At 34.8% G+C, this 26885-nt stretch overlaps 1 protein-coding gene and 1 non-coding gene across 9 annotated transcripts in view; one reads left to right on the top strand and one right to left on the bottom strand.

Moving 5' to 3' along the window:
* Positions 1–26885, top strand: part of Fgf14 (fibroblast growth factor 14) — a 643687-nt gene that overhangs the window by 466328 nt on the left and 150474 nt on the right. For all 8 annotated transcript variants that reach the window (XM_039093636.2, XM_063274614.1, XM_039093639.2 and 5 more), the window contains 2 exons: positions 347–457; positions 4001–4104. In XM_039093636.2, coding sequence (XP_038949564.1) covers positions 347–457; positions 4001–4104 — 215 coding nt within the window. The remainder of the gene's footprint in view (positions 1–346; positions 458–4000; positions 4105–26885) is intronic.
* On the bottom strand, positions 3823–3895 carry Trnap-agg91 (transfer RNA proline (anticodon AGG) 91). Its single transcript has one exon. It is a non-coding gene; the product is annotated as a tRNA-Pro (tRNA).

Here is a 26885-nt window from a genome sequence, read left to right as displayed (position 1 = left end):
CTCTTGAATTGCCACCCCGAATGACAGAATTAGTTTATAATAATTAGAGGTTAAAGTTGTAATTAAACTAATGATTTAATTAGTTTAACCATCTAATGAATAATGAAAATACACATGCTAGTTTTATGAAATGCCCTATTTTCTGAAGCTTATTATTGTGCTTGCTTTAATTGTGGTGGTTTGTGTAATCTGGCTATCATGACCCAGACAAGTCTGGGGAAATGTGCACCCTTTATAAAATGTCATCTTCTGAAGAAGAAACATGAAATTTTTTTAAAAGAAGGAGAACAATCCAACTCTCCCTTGCAGCCCTGTGAATCTGATTACCCCTGTGTTTGCCTTTCAGATCCCCAGCTCAAGGGCATAGTGACCAGGTTATATTGCAGGCAAGGTTACTACTTGCAGATGCACCCCGATGGAGCTCTCGATGGAACTAAGGATGACAGCACCAATTCCAGTAAGTGACCAACCAAATCTGCTACACAAATGGCTTTGTGAGATGTGTTTGGAAGTGATTGGTCCTGTTGGCTTGGTTCTAGTTGCCCACTAGATTGCGTGCATCATTTCATTGAGACCTGTGGTGTTAAACTGAGTTTTTGTTTTTTTCAAGCAATGGTTATGTCCACAATATCACTGTTCATCTGATTATAACAGTTAGGTACACACATGTATCAGTATAAAAGTTAATGTCTTCTGCATAGAGGGCATTCTTCAGGCTCTGTATGTATAAACACATTGTATAAAACATTTGTCTTATACCATAGGGTCTGTGAACATTAAAACTCTATGTATCTTTTGTAATATTAATATTTCCCTTCTATTTGGTATTTTTTATATTATACTCGTTACATTTTTCACAGTTTTCTCCTATACTGGTCTGTAATTTCCTCTATTTGCACATTACTTTTAACACACACACATACACACAAACACACACACACACACACTCACCTTTTATTGCTAGGTTTAGAAAAATGTCCAAATGGGTTTTGATAGATTCAGTTCCAGGACATACATACAATCCTTAGGTCATGAGCAATGATGACTTCCTGTCAAGTTAACATTCTCTTCACAATAGACTATACTCCATGAAAAGAAAGGAAGACCTTTTCCATGTAATGGAATCATCAGTTCTTCATGTTTTAGTTCCACTCATCAGGTTCTCAGGCAGAGATTCTGAGAACAGTTAATGACATGAAATAAGTTGTTTTATACATCATGCTTCTATGTGAAATATTAGTATTTTTGGTATCCTTATATCTGAAGTGAGCTGACTTTTATGAAGAGTGTGTTTATACTGGTAATTTTCGGTAACTTGCTTTACTCCCTTCAAATAATATTATATATACATTTTTCTTATTAATCTTCCTTTTCTTTTTTTATAAATAAAAAATCCTTCTCTCTATTGTCTCTTCCACTTTTGTCTTAAAAATTACCCCTATATTATTTCCTATTTATTTATTTATATTTTATTTCTTATTAGGAAAAGAGAAGAAAGATAATTCAGGCACAGGCAACACAGAAAAGAAACAGCTGTTGGTAGAGATTTATAAATAAAATTCTTTTATAGAATTAGATATTGAGTGTCATTATCTGCACAAATCATAACAAAAGTTTTCAAAGGAAAAGAAACAAAAATAACTACACCTGAAGGAAAGAACTTCCTCTTTGCTTTTTTCTTTTTCTGGCAACATGTGAGGGTGTGAGGTATACATAGTGTGAATGCATAGTTAGATCTGACTGTCTGAAATATACAAGCGTCATCACATCACCCACCCCTCAAAGGGTTTAGAATGGGTTCTCACATGAACTGTAGTCTAAGTTCATTTGAGGAGCACTTAAGACACTTTTCTTGTGTCCTTAACCTAGCCCTAGAGATTCTGACTTGTTTGGTTCAGGGCTGGGTATGGTCATTTTATTTCATAAACGCAGCCATTTTCATGTACAGCCAGGGTTGAAATCTAGTTGCAGACCAGAGAGTTCTACAACAGAAACACAATCACAGGGACATCTTTATTTTTATTCCACTAGGTTTTGCCTCATTGCTTTGTAATTATAAAAATTCAAGGAGAGTGAAAAATAATTTATCTATGTTCTTAACTAGTACCACTCTTTTTCCATGGTCAGCTCCACATTGTTAATTTGTAAATGATAATTGCTGGCATTTTCCCTGACAAAATCCCAAGGAAAGAAAGATAGTGTAATTTTTATTAAGGTTATTTTAGGCTATATTTTAGAACTTTTCTACTTCTTATACTATATTATATTCATATTACTCTTGCCTTTGGGAATTATACCATATAGTTGACATGACATATTCAAAAGCTACAACATTTTTTTAAATCAAGATACAGAGATTAAAGTAAATAGGTTGGAAATTATCAGGTTAGGTAAACATATACAAGATTATGTTCTCTCTTAAAATTCTGCATGGAGCTTAGGAATTATCCTACAGTGTCCCTCCTTTCAAATTTTAGGGAGATAATAAAGATAAAAACAAACATAAGTTTCACATGCAAAACAGAAACAGAATTTCCAGGACAAAGCCTAGTTCTCAATGGCACCATACTATATTCAACACCAAATAACAAATAAAAAGGTCTAAAACTTTTTTCTATATGTCATAACCTTCTAGAATCCAGTTGAAGACAGTTCAGTGTTACTTTGTATATTGTAAGCAACACTCAACTATCCACCTGTGGGACCGCAAATTAATCTATGGGTAATTATCACGACCATGTCCTGCTGTTTTCCTTTGAGGTGCAGATATGGTATGATCTGGAGAATAGAAATATGTAATTATTGCAAAAGAGAACCTAGCTTTCTCCATCATACGTAGTATGATCTTGAAAAAGAAAAACAGAACAAAACCTTCAAAATTACTTTTTAATTATGTACTGAGTAGCCTTAGAATAAAATCAAACTGTATATCATTTTCAAGTGACATGTCTTCTGTAAAAAAGTTGAAGACTTAAAGATAAGACATTTTATTCATACATTTGTGTTAAGAGCTAATGCCTATTCCCATTGCTCAGAAGTAAAATCAAGTTAAGGAGTTAAATGAGAGCAGTTAATTAATAGCTTTCTTGTCAATAACACTTGCACTAAGAATACTAATGCAAGCCTCATTGAGTAGTATAAGCATGCTAGACATATTATGGTTGACAATATCTAAAATGATATTGTTGAATATACTTCATAAAAGTACATTAAATACTTTATTAGAAGGGAAGAAAACATAAAAATATAGCTGGATTTTTAAATTATCAGAAATATAAAACAGCATATTATACTTTTATGTTTATTTATAGCTTTATACAATACCAATAAATAAAAGTCTTTCTTGAAAATAACATGCTATTTCATCTTCTTGACACCTTTTAAGCTTATCCCATGGGCAGGTATACATCTTTTCTTGGATTTTCTGGCGTCTCATGTAGCTTCTGCCAAAGTAATTTAGTTTGAGAATTACTTCTGGACTTCTGGTCTATGCTGCACTGAAATACCTAGTTATACTGTGTAGAAAATGATAGTCAACTTTAAAGTTGGAGTTTTAAATTCTGTGCCTTGAGAATATCCACAGATGATTTTTTTCCTGAAATATAGTAGGGTCAGAGACTTGGATAATAGAAGCAAAATTCCAGGCTTGATTCTGTTCTGTCCCCCAAACCCTTCAAAATGTTGTGAGCAAGCCTTCTGTGGGAAACCTGAAACTGAGATGCTCTTTTTTTTTTTTCATTTAGCAGAAGCTTCTTCATCATAAAATTCTTTAGTCAACTTGTAAAATAGAAATATTATGGATTTTTTTTTTTGGTTCTTATTTTTGGAGCTGGGGATCGAACCCAGGCCCTTGTGCTTCCTAGGCAAGCGCTCTACCACTGAGCTAAATCCCCAACCCCTATTATGTGTTTTTTAAATAACAGAAAGTAAAGGGGGAAGTATTATTGAAATGCATTGCTCCATTTACCGCTTAGTGACAGATTACCTTTATCTTCAACAGCTCTGTTCAACCTCATCCCAGTGGGACTGCGTGTTGTTGCCATCCAGGGAGTGAAGACAGGGTTGTACATAGCAATGAATGGAGAAGGTTACCTCTACCCATCAGTAAGTATCACATTAATGATATTGGCCCTTACTGTAGTAATAGTAAAATAGCAAGCGTAGCAACAAAAGCTAATGATGTGTGTGCCTGGATTCTGACGTGTTGACTAAGATTTGGTCCTTATTTCACTACTGCAGAAGCTGTTATTAATTATTCATCAGTGTTTGGTGATGGGCACATCTGGAAAAATAGTAATCTTGTATCTGGAAATGTCTTTGCCACATTTTGAAGCACAACCTAGTTCAAAGTAGAATTGAAAAATGTGGTGTTATTATGCTTTCATTTCTCTTTATAGATGTTTTGGAGACTTTCAAAAGAAGTACTATTTGTCCACATTTTCTTTTAGTAATTCATTTTACTCAGCTTAGTAACTGAATATTTATTTGGTATGTGTACATATACACAAAATGCTGCATATTATTTTTCTAACTGGAGATTTAGTCAAGTTTATTAATATGTCGGTCACCTGTTCACCAGCATAATTTTTAATAGAAAAGATGTTTTAAATGTGTTCTGAATTTTGAAATATACATATTATCTCACATCTTACATGTATTGATCACTGGGATTTATTTCTCCTTGATCAGTGCCTCCTCCTTAACCATCAATCTATTAGAAAGCAGTGGCATAGTCTGTGTTTCCATGAGGTAATTTTAAGTGCAGCTTATGATCTCACTTACACTTGGAATCCAAACGCTTGTATTTCTTAAAAGGCTAAAATATGAATTTTGAAACAGAAAGGGGCACAGTCATCCCTCAGTCTCTACAGGCAGGGCTTTTCAGATTCTTTGTGGATACTACAATCTGAGGAAGTTAAAGTCATCTTTAGGAAATGGTACAATATTTGTGTATTGTCTACATTTCCTAATGTATACCATATCTGCTTTATTGATGATTCTTTATGATGTAAATAATGAGGCAGTTGTTTTATGTATTATTTTGGGAATAATCACATCAAGAAGGTCTCAACACAGGCACAAGTTTTTATAATGCTTTTGAGTGGCTAGTTTGAATGTATGTATAGTGAACAAAAGGATATAGAAGAACAGACAGCTATGTTTGTCTTAATGGAAATCACAACACTGAATATATTTTGGTAGACAATATTTCTAGTAATTAAGTATATATCTCACACAAATCTAAGCACGATTTTCTGTGTTTTTCTGGTATTTATTAGAAACTGACCAGTTTCTCTGCTATATAGCTTCCACTGGATGATTTCTTCTTTAACTTATTTTACATTAGGTAGGCTGTGCTCATGAATAGTTAGAATCTCATTCCATTGCAAAACAAAAAATAACAATTCGGTAAGAAATGCTTTCTTCCACTATTCCTTGATCATAAATCAATAGATTAAAATGTAAATGTCTTAAAATACATTCTCTTCTGTATTTGCTTTGCATTTTCATATATATTCTTGGAATGTTTGTTGTTATTCAATATTATCAGCAAATAACTATAATATTCAGTTATATGACTTCATGCACATATCACATATAATAAAAATCTCTTCAGTCTTCCACAACAGGTAATCTATTTTTTCAGGAAATCTGGAAACCCTTTCAAAGGGAAATGCAAAGCAACATCAGAGTCCCTCTTATCTAAGCTCACCCAAGGGTATTCTAAAGCACAGAACTGGGTCTTATATTATGCAAACTGTGTGCTGCTGCAGGAGATGAATATGCAGCATGCTGTGAGCAAGATCAAGATAGAACCTTTTACAGCTTGTCTAGGAAAACATATATAAAATTTCATTTCTAGAGATGACTCATTTCAGATACTACTCAATGTTATTGATTTAACATTTGTTTTGTTAATTTTGTTTATCTTTCCCCAAGAAATGTGTTTGAATAATCTATATTTCACTGATTAATAATTTTCCCACTTGGTTGTTTTCTGGTGCATGTACTATTATCAGAGCATTTCTGTTTGCTTTATCTTTTTGGCTACAATTGGAGGTGCTTTTAATTATTGTATATTTTGGATCAGATTATGAACTTTTGCATATGTGTCTTGGCCTATACCAAATTCTAGCATGTTTAGAGCAATCTACCAGTATAGTAAAAATGGAACCAAGGCAGTTACCCCCAGGTTAACTTTAAGCACCATAAACATGGCTTCCTTGTTCAGGATTCAGAACTCATCAAGTTGCTGTGGGAAACAGTGTTTGTACCTGTAAGTATTGAAGGATCTTGATTCATTATCTTCTTCTGTCTTTTTGGATGGATGAACTTCTGACATCTGATGTGATGGCTTGAGTGTCTGACTTACAGATTTTGGTTTTGCTTCTTCCCATCTTTCTGTACTGTGAACTCAGACTGTTTCCTAGCCTAAGCTGTCTCCCTAGCCCAAATTGGTGGGGAGAAGCCTGTCATCTTTCTTATCATCTGGGAAAGAGACTGCAAGAAAAACCTGAAGGAATTTCAAGTCTTTTCTCATACTCTATAGTTAAAGTAGTCCATTGATCTCAATTAAATTCAGTTTGAAGTTCAAATATTTTGGTGGAGAAAATGTTTTTCCATAATTACTAATTATATAAGTCACCGAGCACCTACTAAGATAATAACATAGAACATGATGTGCAAATTATTTTACTTTGTAATAATAATTAAATTATAATAGCAATAGTGTTTGTTCATTGTGCAGCATTCCAGTTATGTACTAATTTACTTGATCCTCTTAGAAATCTTTAACATAATAATCTAATTAATAAATTATAATTTAATATGAATAAAATGAAGACACTGATTGATATACAGATTGCATAAAAGTTTGTCTTAACTTCCTGTGGTAGAGAGAAGCAATGGAATCAGTGCATAGTCTGATTCACTGCTATTAACGCTTAACTCTTCTGTCTCCACTTGAGCTTTTTCTTTTTCATTATATAGCCTGGTATATGTTATAACAAACACTGAAATGCATAGAATATTTGGGGGAATAAACTTGACTTCAGGATAGTCAATGAAAAACTACAATTTGACAGGCCTGCATGTTTGCTCAGTTAATAAGAGCACTTACTGCTGTAATAGAAGACCACTAGTACCTCCAGTTCCAGGAGCTCTGACCTTGTCTTCTGGCCTCTGAGGGCACCATATACATATGATGATACACAAATACACACACACACACACACACATACACACACACACATACACAAATAAATATTTTAAAATAGAAATTTAACACAATGCCTTTTCAGTATATGTATTTTATGAATAATATGTTTTAAGGGGGAAGTAGTTAATTAAATAGGCCATTCCAAATGAATTGTGTTCCATGGCCTCACAAGAACATTGGACTCTAGGAATACACTTTGCTATTTCAGGGATATTCTTGAAATCCCTCCCTATCCAGATAAAGATATTTAATATGTCTAATAACAACAGTTCTATCTTGTGAATACAAAAATTGTTGTCTTGACTGATCCCAGTGAATAACCACATTTTCAGATTTGGAAGGACTTGTTACCTGTGGAAATTTTTCTTTCACATGACAACAGCTGTTTTTATGGTCCTAATGATTATACTATGTTATTTGATAAGTATCTGAAGAGATTTAATGTCATATTTTTGTTGGAGGTATATTACCAACTCTCAGATCAGAGAACAAAAAATTGATAAAAACTTTTTAAAGAATTAAATGCATTAAAATACTGCTTAAGGAAAAATAAAGTATGTTTAAGATTGCTAGAACTACCTATTGTACCAAAAGTAACCGTCAGGTGTATTGTTTTGTTTTACCAAACAACCAACTTTGAAAAGACTAAGAAATTCCCTGTGGGGTTGGAAAGATGACTTAGCAGTTAAAAAGCACTTACTGGTTTTGAAGATCTTCATTTTTTTGTAGGACCCTCATGGAATCTCACAAGTATCTGTAACTCCAGTTTTAGGTTTCCCTTTTCTAGACTCTGTGGGCACTGTATGCATGTTCTTAAATGGGTCATCTGTATCATTCTAACTAAGTTCTCTATCCAAGGCTCAAGGGATGTTGTAGAAGTAAAAAGAATGGGAGAAGTGCTGTGAAACACCAGATACATCTTGGTCATTACAGTCACGGACACATAGAAGTTGTATTTACCTGCAGAAGACCAATAGATCAAGAGGCCATCAACATTCCATTATGGATGGTGCAGGGGCTCATGAGGCCCCATCCCTAATGTGGAGCTGTTGTTGTTAGTGGCTGTTGGAATATTTGGTAGCATATCCTCTCTTTAAAAAAGCCTCAACAGGCAACCCTAAAGAAAATCAGCGGATTTTTGCATAAAAAAATATGAAAATACTAGGAAGAACATGGGAAGAAGTCATCCAGAGTCGAGGGCTTGGATGTAAAAGTTGGCAATGTGGGTGAATATAATCATAATGTATTATAATCGTTTATGAAATTGTTAAAGAACAAATTTCAAAAGAGGAGCATGCAAAGATAGAACTCTTCTCAGATGGAAGGTGTTTTCTTTTACTTCTACTCATGCCTTGTGGCAAAGATTTAAAAATGAAATTGATAACCTTATAATGGTAAAGGAAGAAAGTAGAAAGAAGCTTAGTAAATCATCTTACTTATTAAAAAGTCTTCCCAACATATTTTTCTTAATTCACAGAATCCATTACAGATAAGAAAGCAGAGAGCTAGCTGATTTAAATTCATAACCTGTGCTTTCATAAAATAATTCTAATATATGAGAAAGAAAATCCCAGGTATTGACACAGGGTTTGAAGACTTGCATATGGCTTGTGTAGAATGTTTTGTATATATTCAGACCTCAGAATATTAGCCCAGAAGGTTCCTAGACTCCAGTTCAGTAAGTTCTCATGTTTTAAGAATCACAAGTCTGACTGTATAGCATAATCCTCTCTAGAGCTAGTGCCTGAACAACAGTTTGAAAAGCAAAGTCTTCATCACATCTAGCCTACTATGACTCTAATATTTCATACTTTGGTTTTGGTATTGATGGTGATGAAATTGATAAATGACTATGGACTATAGATTTATGCCTTGGTTTAAAGTCCAGTGGAGTGAAGAAGATGGAGTGTTCATAGGTAGTGCTAAATGTTTTCTTTAACCAAATTAGGTTGGCCCTTGAGAAAGGCCACAAAGGTAGTTGTGATCATTACACTCAATCTGAGCAAATAAGCTAAAAAGGAATGTGTCCCTAAGATCTAAGATAACAAGAAGAAAGACAAGGACTTAGGCTAGAAAAAATAAAATGAGAGGGAGAGTTCAAACCAGTAATAGCTGGTATGTAATTCTGCAAATACTGTGAAGTCTACAGCATGCAAAGCCCAAGAAGAAACTCAGTCTAAGAAATCAAGAGTATTTTTCAGCTTCCTGGCACCTGCTGGTGATACTGGGCAGAATGCTGTCAACATCAATAAACCTGAGTTGCTTTTGAAGTTAATGTTTTTGAGATTTATGCAAATGAAAATGAAAGTATATATAACTATATTTTATAAATTTATTTGTATAGCCCTTTATTTTCTATGAGGTTGAATTTTACTTGTAGCTAAGAATGACAGCTCCATACACTTCTCTTTGGCATATACCCAAAAGATGTTCCAACATACCTCAAAGACACATGATCCACTATGTTCAGAGCAGTCTTATTTATAATAGCCAGAAGCTGGAAAAAACCTAGATGCCCTTCAACAGAAGAATGGATTTAAAAAATGTGGTACACAATCTACACAATGGAGTACTACTCATCTATCAAAAACAATGACTTCATGAAATTCATAGGCAAATGGAATAAACTAGAAAATATCATCCTGAGTGAGGTTACTCAATCACAGAAAAACACACTTGGTATGCATTCATGCATAAGTGGATATTAGCCAAAAAGCTCAAATTACCCAAGATGCAATCTACAGACCACAGGAAGCTCAAGAAGAAGGATGACCAAAATGCAGATGCTCCCACTCCTTCTTAAAAGGGGAAAAATATTCATAGGAGGGGATATGGAAGCAAAGTTTAGAGTAGTGACTCTAGGAATGGCCATTCAGAGCCTGACACACATGTGGCCACATATATACAGCCACCAAAACTAGATAAGATTGAGGAATCTAAAAATGAATGCGGAAAGGGAGTGGATATAGATCTCTCTTGAGAGACACATCCAGAGCACGTCCAATACAGAGGTCAATGCTAGTGGCAAGTCACTGAACTAAGAATAGGATCCCCTTAGGGGGAATTATAGGAAGGATTGAAAGAGCTGAAGGAGCTTGCAACCCCATAAGAACAACAATGCCAACCAACCAGAGCTTCCAGGGACTAAACCACTACCGAGACTATACATAGACTGACCTAGGGCTCCAACTGCATCTTTAGCAGAGAATAGCCTTGTTGGGGCACCAGTGGAAGGGAAAGCCCTTGGTCTTGCCAAGGTTGGACCCCCAGTGCAGGGGAATATGGGGGAGGGCAATCAGGGGGATGTATAGGGGGAATATCCGTATGGGGGAGGGGGAGGGGGAGGGGAAGGAATGGGGGCTTATGGACAGAAAACCGGGAAGGGGAATAACCTCTGAAATATAAGTAAAAAAATATATAATAAAAAATTAAAAAAAAAGAATGGCAGCTCCACCCACATCTCATTCCTGGAGTTAGAGGAAAGACTTTCTTTTTCTTTCCTGTTGGATCACTATGTTTCTTGTGTATGAGAAGGGACGGACTATACTCTAAAGTACATCCCATGGACTGTATACACATGATTTCATTCTGTGTGGGCCCACCTGTAGTGGTTTGAGTGAGAAATGTATTTTAACACACTCAGGTAATTACATACTCAGTCTTCACTTGGTCACAATGTTTAGGGAGGTGGTGAGTCGTACATTCTTGCTGGAAAAAGTGAAGTTTATTACTGAGGTGTGTTTCGGCAGCTTATAGCTCTGTTTCCTTTACAATTCACTTGCTCTGTGTTCCTGCTTTAATTGAGGATATACTCTATCAGCATCCTGCTCCAGTTGCCATCCCCAGTATCTCATTCTGTTCTTCCCTTCCCTGATGGATTCATCTCTCTGGAACTATAAGTCCAAATTAGCTCTTTCTTCCATAACTTGCCTTTTCCATGTTATTTAACTACAGCAACAAAATATTAACTTACATACATTGCATCTTTATAAATTTCATACTAGTAACTCAAGCCAAAATATCCACTTGATAAAGTTAAACACGAATACCCACAAAACAATTTTTAAGTGATCCATCTTCTGTTTGTTCTTCTATCTTTTTACACTTTTTTTTAACTATACTTCTCTTGAAAGAGTAACTATTTATTTTAGTAGAACATTGCCTGTTAACTAGCATGGACCCAGCACACAGGTGGATAAGAAGAAATGATAAAAAAAAATGTGGCTCCATAAAACTTACAGTTTCTATAGATATGAACCCTATGGATGGTTATGATTTAGCAGAATTATTTACCTATGTTGCAAAAGTGCTATAAGATGGTTAGTGTTTCACTAAATAGTGACAGTTTGTCCTAAAATAATTCACTCAATAAGGAATGCAATTTCTTTGGGTGGAACACAATGTGCTTCTGAGCAAGCCATATTAGAGCCTATAAGAGTATTATCTGAGGTTGGACACTGGCTTTAAGATCCAATCTTTGTATTAGACAAAGAGAGATGAATCACAGTTATTAAGCGTTCCTCAATACATGTGAAGGTCTCTTAGTTGGTAGCTATTTGTTGTTTCAATAACACTAGAGACCAGATGGGAATAAGATAGTCTCTTATAGCTTTGGATCACTGTGTTTTTGTCTTCCAACAAGATGGAAGCATTTTATTTGATGATTTACCATGGTTCTGGTCATTACATTACTTAGTAGAAATTGCCCTGTGGGAAAAAGGGAAAAATATTATTTAACTTTACTTTTAAGTCAATACATCTATTCCCTAATGGCACCAAACTAACAAAGAATGGATTTTGGTGTACATACTGAGAGAAGCATTTATTGACATTGCATAATAAATCAACTCCACATTCCCTCAATGAAGGTATAAGAGTACACATTTAAAAACTGATAACTCTTCCACTAATATAAAGATCTACTATTAACTCATCTTTTACCTGTGGACTATTGTAATATTGTTTCAACTTCTACCTTAATCTCAGTCCCTGGCACACCAAATTTTCTCTGGCAAGAGTTTCTGTTTCTTACAGTTAAGGGTATTGGCTTCCTGGGTTGGAATTTACTTAATTAATCTGAGCAAACCAATATATTCTTTGCTAAGAGATAATGAAGAATAAATTAGACATACATTGATATGTCCCTTGAGAAATGCATATTATTATGGCCTGAAAACAGTATATTTTATTAGAAGTCACATGAAGTGTTCATATTCCAAATGCTCAAATTACTTTGCAAATATTTATATGTAATTAAGATTTATATTATGTTTAATGTTAATATTAATAAATATTACGATTTATATTAACTATATAGTTATGCTAAATTATAAATGATAGCTGAAATATGTAAATGTATAAGGTATTCTCACATCTACTAAGATATTATCATTTAAATATTGATATTTAATATTTCCTATTTTAAGACTGTAGTTAACTGTATAAATATGAAAATTCTTTTAGTTTTAATATTTTAGAAAATAGCTCCTCATGTAGCCCAGGATGGTAGAGAATTTACAATGTGGCAGAAATAGATTGAGCTCCTCTTATTCTTGTTTACACATCCTACATGCTCAGATTATAAGATGCTTGCCTAGAAATTTTGAGGTTAAGATTTATCACCTATGATTACTAGAAAGTGTTTGTTTCAGTGTATGGAAACAAATAGATATGCCACAAATTAGATAAGACTGTGGGTATGAATAAATATTTTTGTATGTTTTTTCTTTCAGTTTTAAATCTATCTATCTATCTATCTATCTATCTATCTATCTATCTGTATTTTTCACAGCAAGAATAGTAGAAAAATAGGCTTTTAAATAGCCTAAAAGTCTTAAGTTTAGCTGGGGAATAAGAAAGAGGTGTTTAAAAAAATATCGGTGGAGAAATAATGTTAGTATAAAATATCATTAAACTGAAAGAGGAAACTATTAAGAAATAATTTCAAGGTGCCATAAATGATTTAACTATCTTTATAATGCAATTTGAGCCATTTGAAAAATAGTTTTATTGAGTTAGCAGAACCAATTGCCTACCTAGGCAATATAGAAGTAAACCCTTTATTTAATTTAAAATTACAGTGCACAATAAAGCTTTGAACATTGAAATGGACAGACAGAAGAATTGCATTGAACAAAAGTTCTTGTGTACACAAGAACTTACATTAAAAACTCAAATACAATGTGGTATTTTGGACGAATACAAAATTCATATTAATTTTATGCATAATTTATCAAAAATAGTGATCAGAAAAAGTTTAATAAGTAAAAGTTATTAATGGGTCACAGTGGTTAGTGCATAGGATGTACCAACACACTTTGGTTTTCTGGGTCACAAAATCCAGTTCTGTAATTATTTAGGAGTATAAATTTCATTTGACAATATGTTCCTAATAGGAGTTAGAGAAAATACTATGTAATATGGAATACAATATTACACTTAATTTTATTGACAAGACATTCCAATATTTTGCATTACAAGTTATATGCCTGTGAGATTATTGAAACACTGGGTATCTAGATTCCATAGTCATTGTTATGATAAGCATATGTTCACTATTCTTTTATAATTTTTATTGGTATTACACTTCACCTGAACCTCTGGTGCTTTAAAGTAATTTATGAATTTGTTAAAAGTGATAAATTGATATTGACCACTTGCAGTGGCTTTACATTTGAGGAAGTGATGGTAAAAATAGCAACATAAACGAATAAAATATGCCTGAGTTTGACCGATGCACATACCTAAAGCCTCCAAGTTGTTTTTAATGTATTGTTGGATTATTCTAGCTAATTATCCTCCCAAGTGAGCTTATTAACCATAATTTTATAACTTAAAGAGAAAAACATACAATCACTTAATTACATATTATGTATAGGCTTGTATGTAGCAGTTTTATAATCACAAGCTAGTAAGTGCATCTTTTCTTTAGAATGGAAATAACACACTAAGCAATAATTTCTCACAGATATATGTAGGTATATTTTTTCTTCCCCATATGAAGTGTTATGGAAATAAAATCCTCTTTCAGTAATATGGAGTAATACCTGTACCTCACAGGTCATGCCATTTGTAGTCTCTCAAAGGCAAAGGATGGGGAATTAATTTCTGTTGCATAGTGGAATGGTAGGGGGAGAAGCATAATATAGAGAAGGCTCAGTTCAAATGAATGAGTAGTAAGTATGATGTATTGTATGAGCAAGGTGAAGAACAAGAACCTAAGATTTTTGCAAGAGCTGCAGAGACATTTGATAGAACTCAGCCCATTTGTGATGAAAATGCTACACAAATTAAGTGTGGAAGGGGTGCGTGTCAACCATAATAGGAAACACATATAATAATCCAACAGCTGACATTATATAACAGAGGAGAAGCTCAAATTTGCTCACAAGATAAATAAATAAATAAATAAATAAAAATAAATAAATAATTAAAGGCAAGAATGCTCACATCCATCACTTAATTCTACATAATGCCTAAAGTTTCCTCAAAGGGCATCAGAAACATAGAGCACTGTTAGAATGATTACTTGATATTCATGTGAGGCTCTGAGTTTGTGTAATTGTGCTCACCTGAAGTTCCTGCACTTGAGAAATAAAGGCAAAAATAACAGAAGGTCAAGGCGATTCTTGGCCATATAGAAAGTTGGAGACCAGTCTGGATATATAAGACTCTGTCTCAAAATAAGTAAACAAATAACTAAATAGACAAACAAATGGTTAAGCCCCCAAAGTTATCCAAAACTGTGTTAGAATTAATAAAGAAACTTAACAAAGTTTCTGAGCATCCACATGTTAAAATTGGTATTATTATTATATGTCTACAATAAATTATATGAATTGAACACCAAGAAAATAAATTACCTTGACATTGGCTAGAGAAAAAAAATAAGATGGCTAACAATAAATTTAACTAAAGAGGCAAAGGGTTTCTCCACCGAAAACTATAAAATATTGATAGAAGAAATTAAAGATGACCAAGCCAGAAAGACTTTGTATTTTCATGGATCAGAAAACTTGGTATTGTTAAAAGGCTTCTTCTGCCCAAAGTGATCTACATACTAGTTTAGTGCATCACAGTGTATATACATATATATATATATGTATATGTATATATATATATATAGTATAAAACAAAATCTTAACATGTATATGGAATCAGAAAAATATTTAATAGCCAAAGCAATCTTGGGGGAGGGGAACAGAGCAGGAGGCATTACCCTACTTAACTTCAACACATACTGCAAAGTTGTAACCATGCAAACAGCATAAACTGACATTAGATAGATAGAAACTGAAGGAACATTATAGAGATCCCCAAAGTAACCCCACACATCCACTGCCAAGTTCCTTTCGGTAAAGGTGTTACTGATGCAGGAAGGGATATTCACATACAGAAGGAGATAGACTTGTTTCTCACCACTTACAAAAATCTACTCAGAATGTATTAAAGTCTCAAATGGAAAACTGGAAGCTATGAAACTTCAAGAAAGAAAAAAAATACAGTGAAGAAATTTTAAGACATTTAAGAGTACATGACTGATGGACTGTAAGGTGCTCAGCAATTAGGATATAAACAATTCAAATATTCTTGGTTCATTCACACAAACATTCCTTACAGGATCAAGCTATTAATAAAGATTATGGTAATCTCATGTAAATGGACATCTCACCTGGCAGGAATGCTCCACCAGGCAGAAAATGCTTCAGGTTTCCGTTGGGGAATCCACTCTGGTGAGAACACTATTGGAGCAAGCTCAATCCACTATCCTTGTCTTCTGTTAGGACCTTCAGCTGTGGAAGGCTGGGAGGGTGGTACTGTTGTTCTGGAAGTTCCAAAAGGTCCATGAGAATATCTGTCAAAGTCAGTTAGTGTTGACTGTTACAGAATTTTAGCAGAGCTGTTGTATCCGGCAGGAATCTGCAGTGATGGCACCTAAACTTTGAAGTAGTCCTTTTTAAGTGATTGTTATCTGATATTTTACAGGGTTATTCTTTTGAAGGTTTCTCAGAACCTTTGATTATCTTGGTCCAGAGACAGGCTTGGCACACACACTAGAAAGCCTCCCTTTGCTGAAAATTACTTAGGTGATGGGTGTTTCAAGATAGCCCCTATGTCAGATAAGTTTTGGTATGCAGAAATTGTCTTGCTAAAGTTGCCTTTCATGTAACAACAAAAAGAGCTTCTAGGAAGCTGTTAGTGTTCAATCCTACAGAGGTTGTTTCTTTTGCAGCTAAGAATCCTGATAGTCCCCACCAACACACCAATCCTAACAGGACGTATGTGAACTCAACAAAGATGCAGGCAACTACTGGTCTCCAAAGCCAGAGTCACGTAGAGGCCAGTCTCCAAGTCGTGTTACCAGTGGGGACCAGCACAGACTTAAGATGCTCTACTTTACGGTCACCTCCATATCCAGTATTTTAAATTGTCCAGTGTACAGTAATTTAGTGCTATCGGGGTTCATAATGTAGAACTAACTGGTTCACTAAAATATCAAAGCCACATTGTGATTGGTTCACTAGCCCATCAAAACCTACCTGAGGCTTGGCTCAGGAACTGCCTCATGGCTGGTTCCGATCTTGTAAGCATTGTATTATTTCAAGTCATACAAAATGATTTTGAAGCTATCCAAAATATTTTTACTTATCTTGCTAACAGCATTGGGTGGGATGGACAAAGTTATTTGGGCACAGTATCAGGAAAAATAGGGAAATGAGATTGTGTTATTTTAAAAAGCTTCACAACAAAGCTATCAACACAGAAAAGTGACAACTAAAAGAATATAGAAAATACAAACAAAGGGGTTAATATTCATAGTATATAAAGGACTCAGAAAATTCAATAGTAGAAACCCAAACAACTATCTAAGTATGAGGAACAGGCTCAGCAGGTAAACAAACTTACATTGCAAACCTGGTGACCTGAGTTTGATTCTCTGAAACATGCATGAAAGGGAAGACAGACACCACCAAGTTTTCTTCTTGCCTTAGTGTGTACACACATGTGCGTGTGCACACACACACACACACACTCACACACACACACGTGTACACACACACCAGTATTAAAAGTAAATTAATGAAATAAAAATGAACAATAGACATTTTTCAGAAAAGATTATGCCTAATAGTCACATGAAGATTATCAGCAAAAATTAGCTAGGTAATGAAAATTAAACCCATAATAAGATATCAGATCATTCTAGCCAGAATATCTATCTATCTATCTATCTATCTATCTATCTATCTATCTATCTATCTATCTAATCTATCTAATCTTATTTGGTTTACAAGGTAGGGTTTCTCTGTGAAGCCCTGGCTGTCCTGGAACCTTATCTGTAGACCAGGACAGCCTGGAACTCAGTTCTGCCTGCCTCTGCCTCCCAAGTGCTGTAATCAGAGGCATGCACCACCACCCTCAGCCTAAAAATTGTTATTATTATAAAGACCAAAGATGAAAACTACAGTAACTAGGCTTAGTGGCACATACCTTTAATTGTATCACCCAGGGGGCAGAGGCAGGCAGATCTTTATGAGTTCAAGGTCAAGTAGTGAGTTCCAGGACAGCCAGAGCTAAATAGTGAGATCCTAACATGAAAACAGCAGCAACAACAACAACAACAGCAACAACAACAAAAGATGACAAGTATCAATGAAGATACAGTAGAGGAGAATTCATGTGTACTTTTAGAAAGAATGTAAATAGTATAGTAATTATGGAAACCAATATAGAGTTACCTCAAAAATTAAAAAACATTGCAATAGTATGATCTAACAATCTCACTACATATTTTCAGAGTGAATGGAATAGTCTGTATTTTTATACTTGCTGCAACACTGTTCAAAATAGCCAAGAAATACAAACAACTGAAATGAATCCCTAGAGACAAATTCAGTGCAGGTATACAGTAGATAATTATTCACCCATTATAAAGAATTAAATCCTTTCATTTGAGACAACATGAATGTTATTAAATATTATTATACTCAATAAAATAAGCCAGGCATTAAAATTCCAAAGTAGGAAGTGGCTTAGTGGGTAAAATGCTTGTTGCATAGTTTGACAACCCAAGCTCAATCCTCAGAATTCACAAAAAGACAGAAGCAGTACTATACATAAGAATCCAGTACCCTATGATGAGCTAGGAGATAAAGAAAGTAATTTCCAGAAGCCCCTGGGCCACTTAGTCTGGTGTCTGAGCAGCAAACAGCAAGAAATTCTGTCTCAAATAAGGTATAAGACATATACCTGAGGTTGTCTGCCAATTTCTACATACACAACATGATATACATAAACACACATATTCTCTCTAACTCATTTTCTCTCTTTGTCTCTATCTCTCTCTCTCACACACATGTATGAAAAGAGAAAGAAATATAATTTCACTCATATATGGATTCTCATAACAGGTGACTTCATAAAAGCTGGGAATAGAATAGTGGTTACCAGAGGCAAAGGCAGGGTAAAGATAGTAAAGGTTGATCAATGGGTATGTCCCAGTTGCATAAAGCAGAATTTCTAACATACTTTGGACAGTAAGATGGACACAGGTTCTGATAATGTGCTATATACTTTAAATAGAATTAGAATTATTTTGAATATTTGTTCCTAAAATAAATTAGTGTTTGAGGAGGCAGATACATTTAAGCCTATTGAAACATGAATAGAACTCATGTGTGAAAACACTATATAATGCCTCATTAATACCTTTAACTTTTCTGTTACTATCTTACAATTAAAATAAGAAATTATTAGAAAGTATACTAATTTAATTTTTTAAAGTAATTAAAAAAGCTGGCAGTCTACTAGCATTGAGTCAATTCATTGGGACTTTTGATTGACCCTGAGAATTTTGAATGGTTTTTTACAACCTGATGGCAATGTTTGGTTGTTTAGAAAAAAGATGAAACACTCATTATGTTTTGTATAATATTTAGACACTATCTATCTTCTGGCAGGATGGTAACAATGAATTTCATTAGGTCAGCAAACATTGCAATATTTCTTGCATCCATGAGAACTGTTCAAACTCTCAGAAGTGTACAGTTAGACTGATGAGCATCCTGCCTGTTGCCATGCTTTCCTTCACTGAAGCCTTTTTCCCCATACAGAGACCTTAGTGAAGAGACACTGGTGTAGTGAAGATGAATAGTGTTCTTTCTTTCCTTCTACTATATTCCAGTAGCACCTTAAAGAAATTTGGGGAAAATTGCAATGATTAAAATTTCACCGGCATTTACTTTGAGGCACAAGTATGTGAACATATGTTTTATAATATCATATAAAGATAATATTTACATGTGGTGTGAGTTTTTCAAATAGTGCTAACACAATTTGAATAGTTCCGGAGGTTTGCCAGTGCAATAATTCCTAACACTGTATTTGGTTACCTTAAACACTACTCATAGTAGTAAACTACGTGGTTAAAACACTTGAATTTATCTTATATTATTGAACAATGATTCTGGCTGTTCTTTAAAAAAAAACACATATTATGGTGGTGCAGAAGTGTTTGAGACTGAATTCAAATTTGTGCCATCAATGTTAAACCCGTCTCCATTTAAAGTAGCCTAATGAGTTTGAAAGAGAATTACAGTGGGAAATTAAAGTGTCTATGAAAAAACATTTTTGAACAAGAATCCAAAAGAACTATTCCCAAAATACAATTGTGAGGGCTAAATATGTGGGAAATTTTATTATATATTTGTACATTTACTTTCTAGGGAGATGAAATTTAAGAGTGGCTATCATTCCCTTTATTAACTCTCCAGAAGAAATACAGAGGCAAGACCTTTCCCTAAGAGCCAGGAGGATGAAGTGCAGGGTGGCAGAAAAGAGCTTTTAATGGTGGGGGACACATGCAAACAGAATGATTTTGGTTGTGCTGCATGCTGCCGGTTGTCTAGAGGTCACAGAAATCAGAAACCTCTGTAGAAGTTCCTTTTATTTGCCAGACATAATCTTCATCTTAAGGCTTACTGCTGAACGAACTCATTCTTTCTACCTCTTTCTGAGCTCTCTGGCTGAGTTCAACTCAGCAATTTTGGCTCAAACTCCTCTCCAAGTTGATTGGCTTCTTTTAGCTTCTGACAGAATTTCTCTGCTTGCGAAAACTGCCTCTGAATTCCAAGAACTGAACTGCACTGTCTTCACTGACTATATGAACTGAACAGAACTGATCAGAATTGCACAAACTCAACTGAACTCAACTGCATTCAACTGAACTGCACCAAGATGAACTCCACTGCACTGAACTCATCTGAACTCCACTGCATTGCCTGAACTCATCTGAACTCCATTGCATTGCCTGAACTCAACTGAACTGCTTTCTTCTCTTGACTCACTCTAGACTCTCTTGTTGCCTCTCTTTCCTATTTATTCTCTTGAGAGTTGGGCCAATCTCATCTCTGATTCATTTGTCAAATCTTTCTCTGAATTGTCACTGTTCCTTATTTAGATGCCATGTTCAAATACGGCTTCATCAGTCTACAAACTAACTTTATCTTCTTTGTTTGGAATTGGTGTTTATTAAGGACCTGTCTGTATTTCAGCCAGAGGGATACTAACAAGGATACCTAGAAGGTCTTTGGATATGGACCCTAGTCAGAGCAGTCATGATGCTGGATTAAAGTTCCTCTACAAAACTCCTCCTTCATTTCCTCTCCCGTAGTAGGACCAAGACACTGAAGACCTGAAACACATTCAAAGAAATTACTAATGACTTTAAACTATAGGCACTGGTTTAACATTTGTAAGTGAATTTTGATTCTAATACATATTTAAGTTATGTAAAGGAATATGAATTAACCAAGGCATCTCTTTGCATTGCTATTGGAAAAATGTTTACCAGGGGTCATTATCATATGAAAGGTGGGCCCAGGCTAGGTAGAGGAAGAATGTAAAGGTTTTGTGCAGTGTTTCTATTTGAAAGCATCTTCCCACTGCAATTTCAGGAACCAATGAAATTGGTCTTCCCTTCAGCAATAAGATAAGTAGATTATATACAAAGTAAAATTCAATTTTTCACTACAAAAGGATCATTTAAAAATTCTACAATTACATGTCACAGTGACAGTTCATCTATTACAAGTATTTATTACTTTTGCAGAAGTCCTGGGGAGTTCAGTTTCCAGGAAAGAGATCTGGAGTTACAATGCATGCATCACCAAAATAGTACAAGAGATAGAAGAGAGAATCTCAGGCATAAAAGATACCATAGAAAATATTGAAAATGCAAAGTGCAAAAAGTTCCTAAACCAAAACATCCAGGAAATCCAGGACACAGTGAAAAGACCAAACATGAAGATTCCTAATTCAAAAGGCCTGAAAACATCTTTAACAAAATCATAGAAGAAAACCTAAAGAGAGAGAGAGATGCCCATAAATGTACAAGAAGCAGTCAGAACACCAAATAGAGTGGACCAGAAAAGAAATTTCTCCCATCACATAATAATCAAAACACTGAGTACATAGCAAAAAGAAAGAATATTAAATGTGGTAAGGAGAAAAGACCAAGTAACCTATAAAGGCAGATCTATCAGAATTATACCAGATTTTACCAGAGACTCTAAAAGCCAGGAGATCTTAGACAGATGTCATGCATGCCCTAAGAGAACACAAATGCCAGCCCAGGCTACTATACCAAGCAAAACTCTCAGTCACCATAGATGGAGAAACCAAGATATCCCATTAGAAAACCAAATTTTAAACACTATCTTTCCACTAATCCAGCTCTACATAGGATAATAGAAGGAAAACTCCAAAACAAGGAGGGAAACTCCAACCAAGGAAAACCAAGAAATTGATCATCTCACAACAGATGCCAAAGAAGAGAACCACACAAACATAATATCACCTCTAACAACAAAAATAAAGCAACCAACAATCATCTGTCTTATTATCTCTTAACATCAATGTATTCAATTTCCCAATAAAAAGACAGATTGGATACATAAACAGGACCCAACATTTTACAGCATACAGGGAACACAACCCCCATGACAAACACAGACACTAGCTCAGACTAAAAGGATGGAAAAAATTTCCAAGCAAATGGTCTTAAGAAGCAAGCTGGAGTAGCCATTCTAATGTCCAATAAAATAGACTTTCAACTAAAAGTTATCAAAAGAGATAGGGAAGGACACTTCATACTCATCAAAGAAAAAATCCATCAAGTTCCCAGAATTCAAATGGTGGCTTTTCCATAACTCTAGTTCCGGAAGATCTGTGTTCATGTCTGGCCTTTATAGAATCCTGAATACATGTAGTCATATAAATTCACAAAAACACATCTACACACATACACAAAAAATGTTTTATAAGAAAATTCTACAATTAGAAGCATTGTCATCTTAAGAACAATGATGAATTAAGCATGGTCTCTATTAATGTCTTGGGACAATATTTAAAGTGACACTGCTAATGTCAAAATATGTAGCCTCGCATTTTGTTAATTTCAAATTTAAAAAAAAATAAGAGCTACATATAGTGTGATGTCAGGCATCTCAGATTGGCAGTGATATTGTTCAATATATCAACAGGCCTATAATGTAATTGGTTCACCAAAATAGACAGTTGAGCATTATAAGTGTCATTCTGAATGCGACTTTATTTTGTACGTTGAGAAAGTCCTTCTAACCATAGAAAATATCTAGCAAAAATCTGAGCTTATCCAGAAAACATCTAACATGCATTTTAGTAGCCTGGAGGTAAATATTAATAAAAAAATTGTACCATCCCATGCTATTGCCGGCACCAGTGAGCCACAGGACATCCGCAGGGTATTTTCATCTCAGTCAGCAATGCGTCTTATCCACTAAGCTCCCATTCTTTATCCCACACTACCGCTGGCTACTGAGCCAGGCAGCAATTTCTCCATCCATTTATTTCCCAAGGTAGGTCATTGCCACACCAGTTTCATTCAGAGACCACCCATATAGTGGCTCTCTTACTGTTGACTCTGTTTACATTCCCAGCATCTACCCCCTGTGGTTATAGTCTCAACTCACAGTAACCCATTAAAATCAAAACTCAATAAGCTTGTAATTTAGCAATCAGATTTATATCTTAAATACTCAATCCACAAAATGTCTACACAATAAACTCACAACCAATTGATAACGATATAAACTGCCCACCTAGATAAGACAAATTGCCCTATAAAAATCCATCTCTTATGAAATATTCATAACTACCTGAGGCCATTTAAGGCCATGTGTTTCTGGGTCATCCTTCTTTGCCTCCATGTTGGTTCTTCTCCGTTTTTTTCTCTCCCACCTTACCAAATCTCTGTCCCCGCCTTACTTTTTAATTGTCCAATCACAAGCTTTGCCTTATCTTGTGTCAGCCCTCACCTGCATAAAGAAAACAATCTACAACCTGGAAGCAGAATAATGACTTGACTATGTGAAAATTTTAGTTTTCTGTCTCTAACTTTTTATTTTGTTTTGTTACGAGTAGGGATTTTTAAGCTGTGAGTGTTGAGCTGATTAAGCAAACAAGCACTGGGAAACCTCTCTAAACCTTAGCAGGCACTCATCAGATGTCAGTGATGATAATTATGAGGAAAGTCAGAAGGAGAAAGGAAAGGAGGAGAAGCACTAAGTAGAGGTTCAAATCTTCTGCTCTTGACTCATCATGTTTAATCATTTTTAAAGTAATTGCTGTACAATATTTCTTGGTGTGATAGCTACTTAAGGGAGAACACACTTAATTTGGCTCACAATTGCATTCTGTCCAGGCAGGAAGGTATACAAGAGCAAATCAGTTCATATCACAGTGAGCAGGAATCAGAGAAAGAAAGAATGTTTGAATTCTCTTGATTTCTCCTTTTACCTCTTTTATTCTACCTACTACACCATAGGCTGGCACTTCCTACACTCAGAGATGGCCTTCTTTCCCTACTTAATGCCATCGTCAAACTTCAGATAGGAATATAAATATAAATATAAATATACACACATATATATGTATATAATATATAAATGTATATATACACACATATTCTACCAATGGTATATTTAGGCACTTCTCAATCCAATTATGTTGACCACAAAGATTAGTAATCACATTTGGTAATTCTCTATGATTTTCTTTTCTTTATTGTAAAGTGATTGAATTTAGACAGTGTGCCTTGCCAGCTTGCTAGAGCTTCTTCAACAAAGTATTCTAAATTTCATAGCTTAAACAGCAGAAATAAATTTGTTTACTCTTCTATAGGTAAGATGTCTCAAGTGATAGTATGGATAGGGTTGGGTTCCTGTGAAAAACATGATTAGGTCTCTCCCATTTCCTTTGCTGAAGGAGCTGCCAAAAATCTTTGTTTTAGTCTCTTTTATGGAAATGTCATACTGATCTGATGTCATGGCAAGATGGCATTTCCCTGTGTACATATTTCTGTCTCTATATTTTTCCTTTTTATATTAGGTCTTGTCTAATAACTCATATAAACTCAAATACCCCTTTAAAAAGATAAATGTCCAACCTAGACTTATTTTTACATAGACTCAAAAAGTAAAAATTACAGTGTCTTTAGGGACTACTCCAAACAGAACAACCTACGATGCAAAGAGTCTTGCAAAACTGTCTATCTCTAATGAAACATAGAACCATGTAGCTAGGAGACCCAAAACCATGTGGGGAAGATGATGGAATCAATATAATTCTGAGTTTGCTGAAACATCCCAACTAAAAGGTGAAGAGAAAAACTGTCCTCAATATTGTCAGCATCTCGTGTTGAGCTGAGATGTGTCAGAAAATGGCCCCAGCTTTTGATAATTTATAGATAACATTTCTAATTGAATTTCTATTGTTTTCTCCTGTTGCTCCTACATTGTGTATTCTTCAGCACCTCCTTCTGGCCCTGCTCTTTTTCTGTCTTTCTCAGTTTCTTTACTCAAAACCCACCTCACTGATTTCAACTGTCCATTAAAGCATCAACTTTATATAGAATTCTAGTGTATATGTTTGGTTGGGAGCACTCTGCAATTGTCAGGGCTCTGAAGACTAAATTATTTGACCCCTTTTCTATGACTTACATTTCAAAAATCCTGAATGAGTTCTTCAAGACCACATAATGAGCTAAGGGAAAATCTGGAGCCAGATATCAGCTCTCTAGAAGTCAATTTCCTGGAACCGGGGAAAAAAAAAAAAGAAACCTCTCAGCCCTGTCCAAGGAAGCATTGACCTGACACATAATATTCACCTCAGTTAGCCATTGTGGTAATTTAAACGACAATGAACCCTTTAGGCTCATGTATTTGAATATTCCATCCCCAGCTATTTAAAGGAAGGATTGGGAAGTATGGCTTTGTTGGAGAAGTTGCTTCATTGGGGGTTGGCTTTGAGGTTTCAAAAGTCCATGCTAGACTCAGTTCATTCAGCTTCAACCCCATATATCAAGATATAAGCTCTCGGCTACTGCTTCAGTGCTATGCCTGCCTACTTGCTGCCATGTTCCCTGCCATGACAGCCATAGACTCTATTTCTCTGAAACTTTAAGCTTTGAGATAATCTCTAATGTAAGTTGCCTTGATCATAGTGTCTGTTCAAAGCAATAGAGAAGAAACTAAAATGGCCATGTTTTATATAATAATTAGATTTGATCCTGCTTATCCATATGTTGCCTTATAAATAGGCCAGCAGTGTTATTTAAATAGTGGTTAAGGTATTATTTACAGGTACTGCAGATCCTCCACAAGCACATGCATAGTAAATCTCATTGATCAGAGCCCTTCACAGTTACCTATATTCTTTTTTACTTGTGGGTTCAAATTATTTTATTGCTTCCCTAATTGGCATGGCTTTTAAGTCTTTCTTGAAGTATATTCAATAATACAACAGATAAAATGCAACTGGATCTGACAGCACATACCTATAATCCTGGGATCCAGAAAGCTGAGAGGGGAGATTATGAATTAAAGTACAACCTGGGTTTTACAGGGAGAACAAAACAAAACAAAGAAAAGGAGTGAAATGTCTGCATAAATATCATTAAAGAAATGATGTGTATTAGACTTCATGTCTGTGATTATTTTATACAAAATGTGGTGTCCTCAGATAGTGATTAAGTAGCTGTTTCCCACAATGAAATATTAAATTAGAAATGCTGAAATAGTTTTTCTGTCTAAGCCCTTTTAATGTTATTAATAAATGTGAGATTTACCTGCTTCCTATTGAAAAAGTTTTTCTACCACATTGACTCCTGGCAGTTTCTGTTACACACTAAAGATAAGATAAACTATATTTTAATCATATGGAATACCTCATAATTCTTTCTGATTTACACATTTTATTGAGAGTTTTCTTTTAAAAATGCTTTCAAAAGGTTTTGATTTCACAGGCCTCATTCAGTCTGAGATAAGGTGAATTCTGCTTTTCACAATATACATAGGGCTTTGTTAAAGAAATTCTAAAGCAAAGTCTGTTGTATTCCTTGGGCATTGTGAATCTGATGATGTCAAGAACTGGGGTTTCTGTGAAAGGATGTGGATGCCTATTTGTTGTCACAAAGTGAAACAAAATAGTAACAAAAATGCACTTGTGTTGGTCATCTCATTTTAAAATTCAGTAGTTTCTGATGCAGAAGAGGATTTCTGCTTAATTTTAAAATCTAAACTGACTTGGTAAGTTGACCTTTGAGAGAAGAAGAGCTGATCAAGGTTGA

The sequence above is a fragment of the Rattus norvegicus genome, chromosome 15, assembly GCF_036323735.1.
Source record: "Rattus norvegicus strain BN/NHsdMcwi chromosome 15, GRCr8, whole genome shotgun sequence".
Classification (NCBI taxonomy): domain Eukaryota; kingdom Metazoa; phylum Chordata; class Mammalia; order Rodentia; family Muridae; genus Rattus; species Rattus norvegicus.
This window is presented reverse-complemented; position numbering and strand designations above follow the sequence as displayed.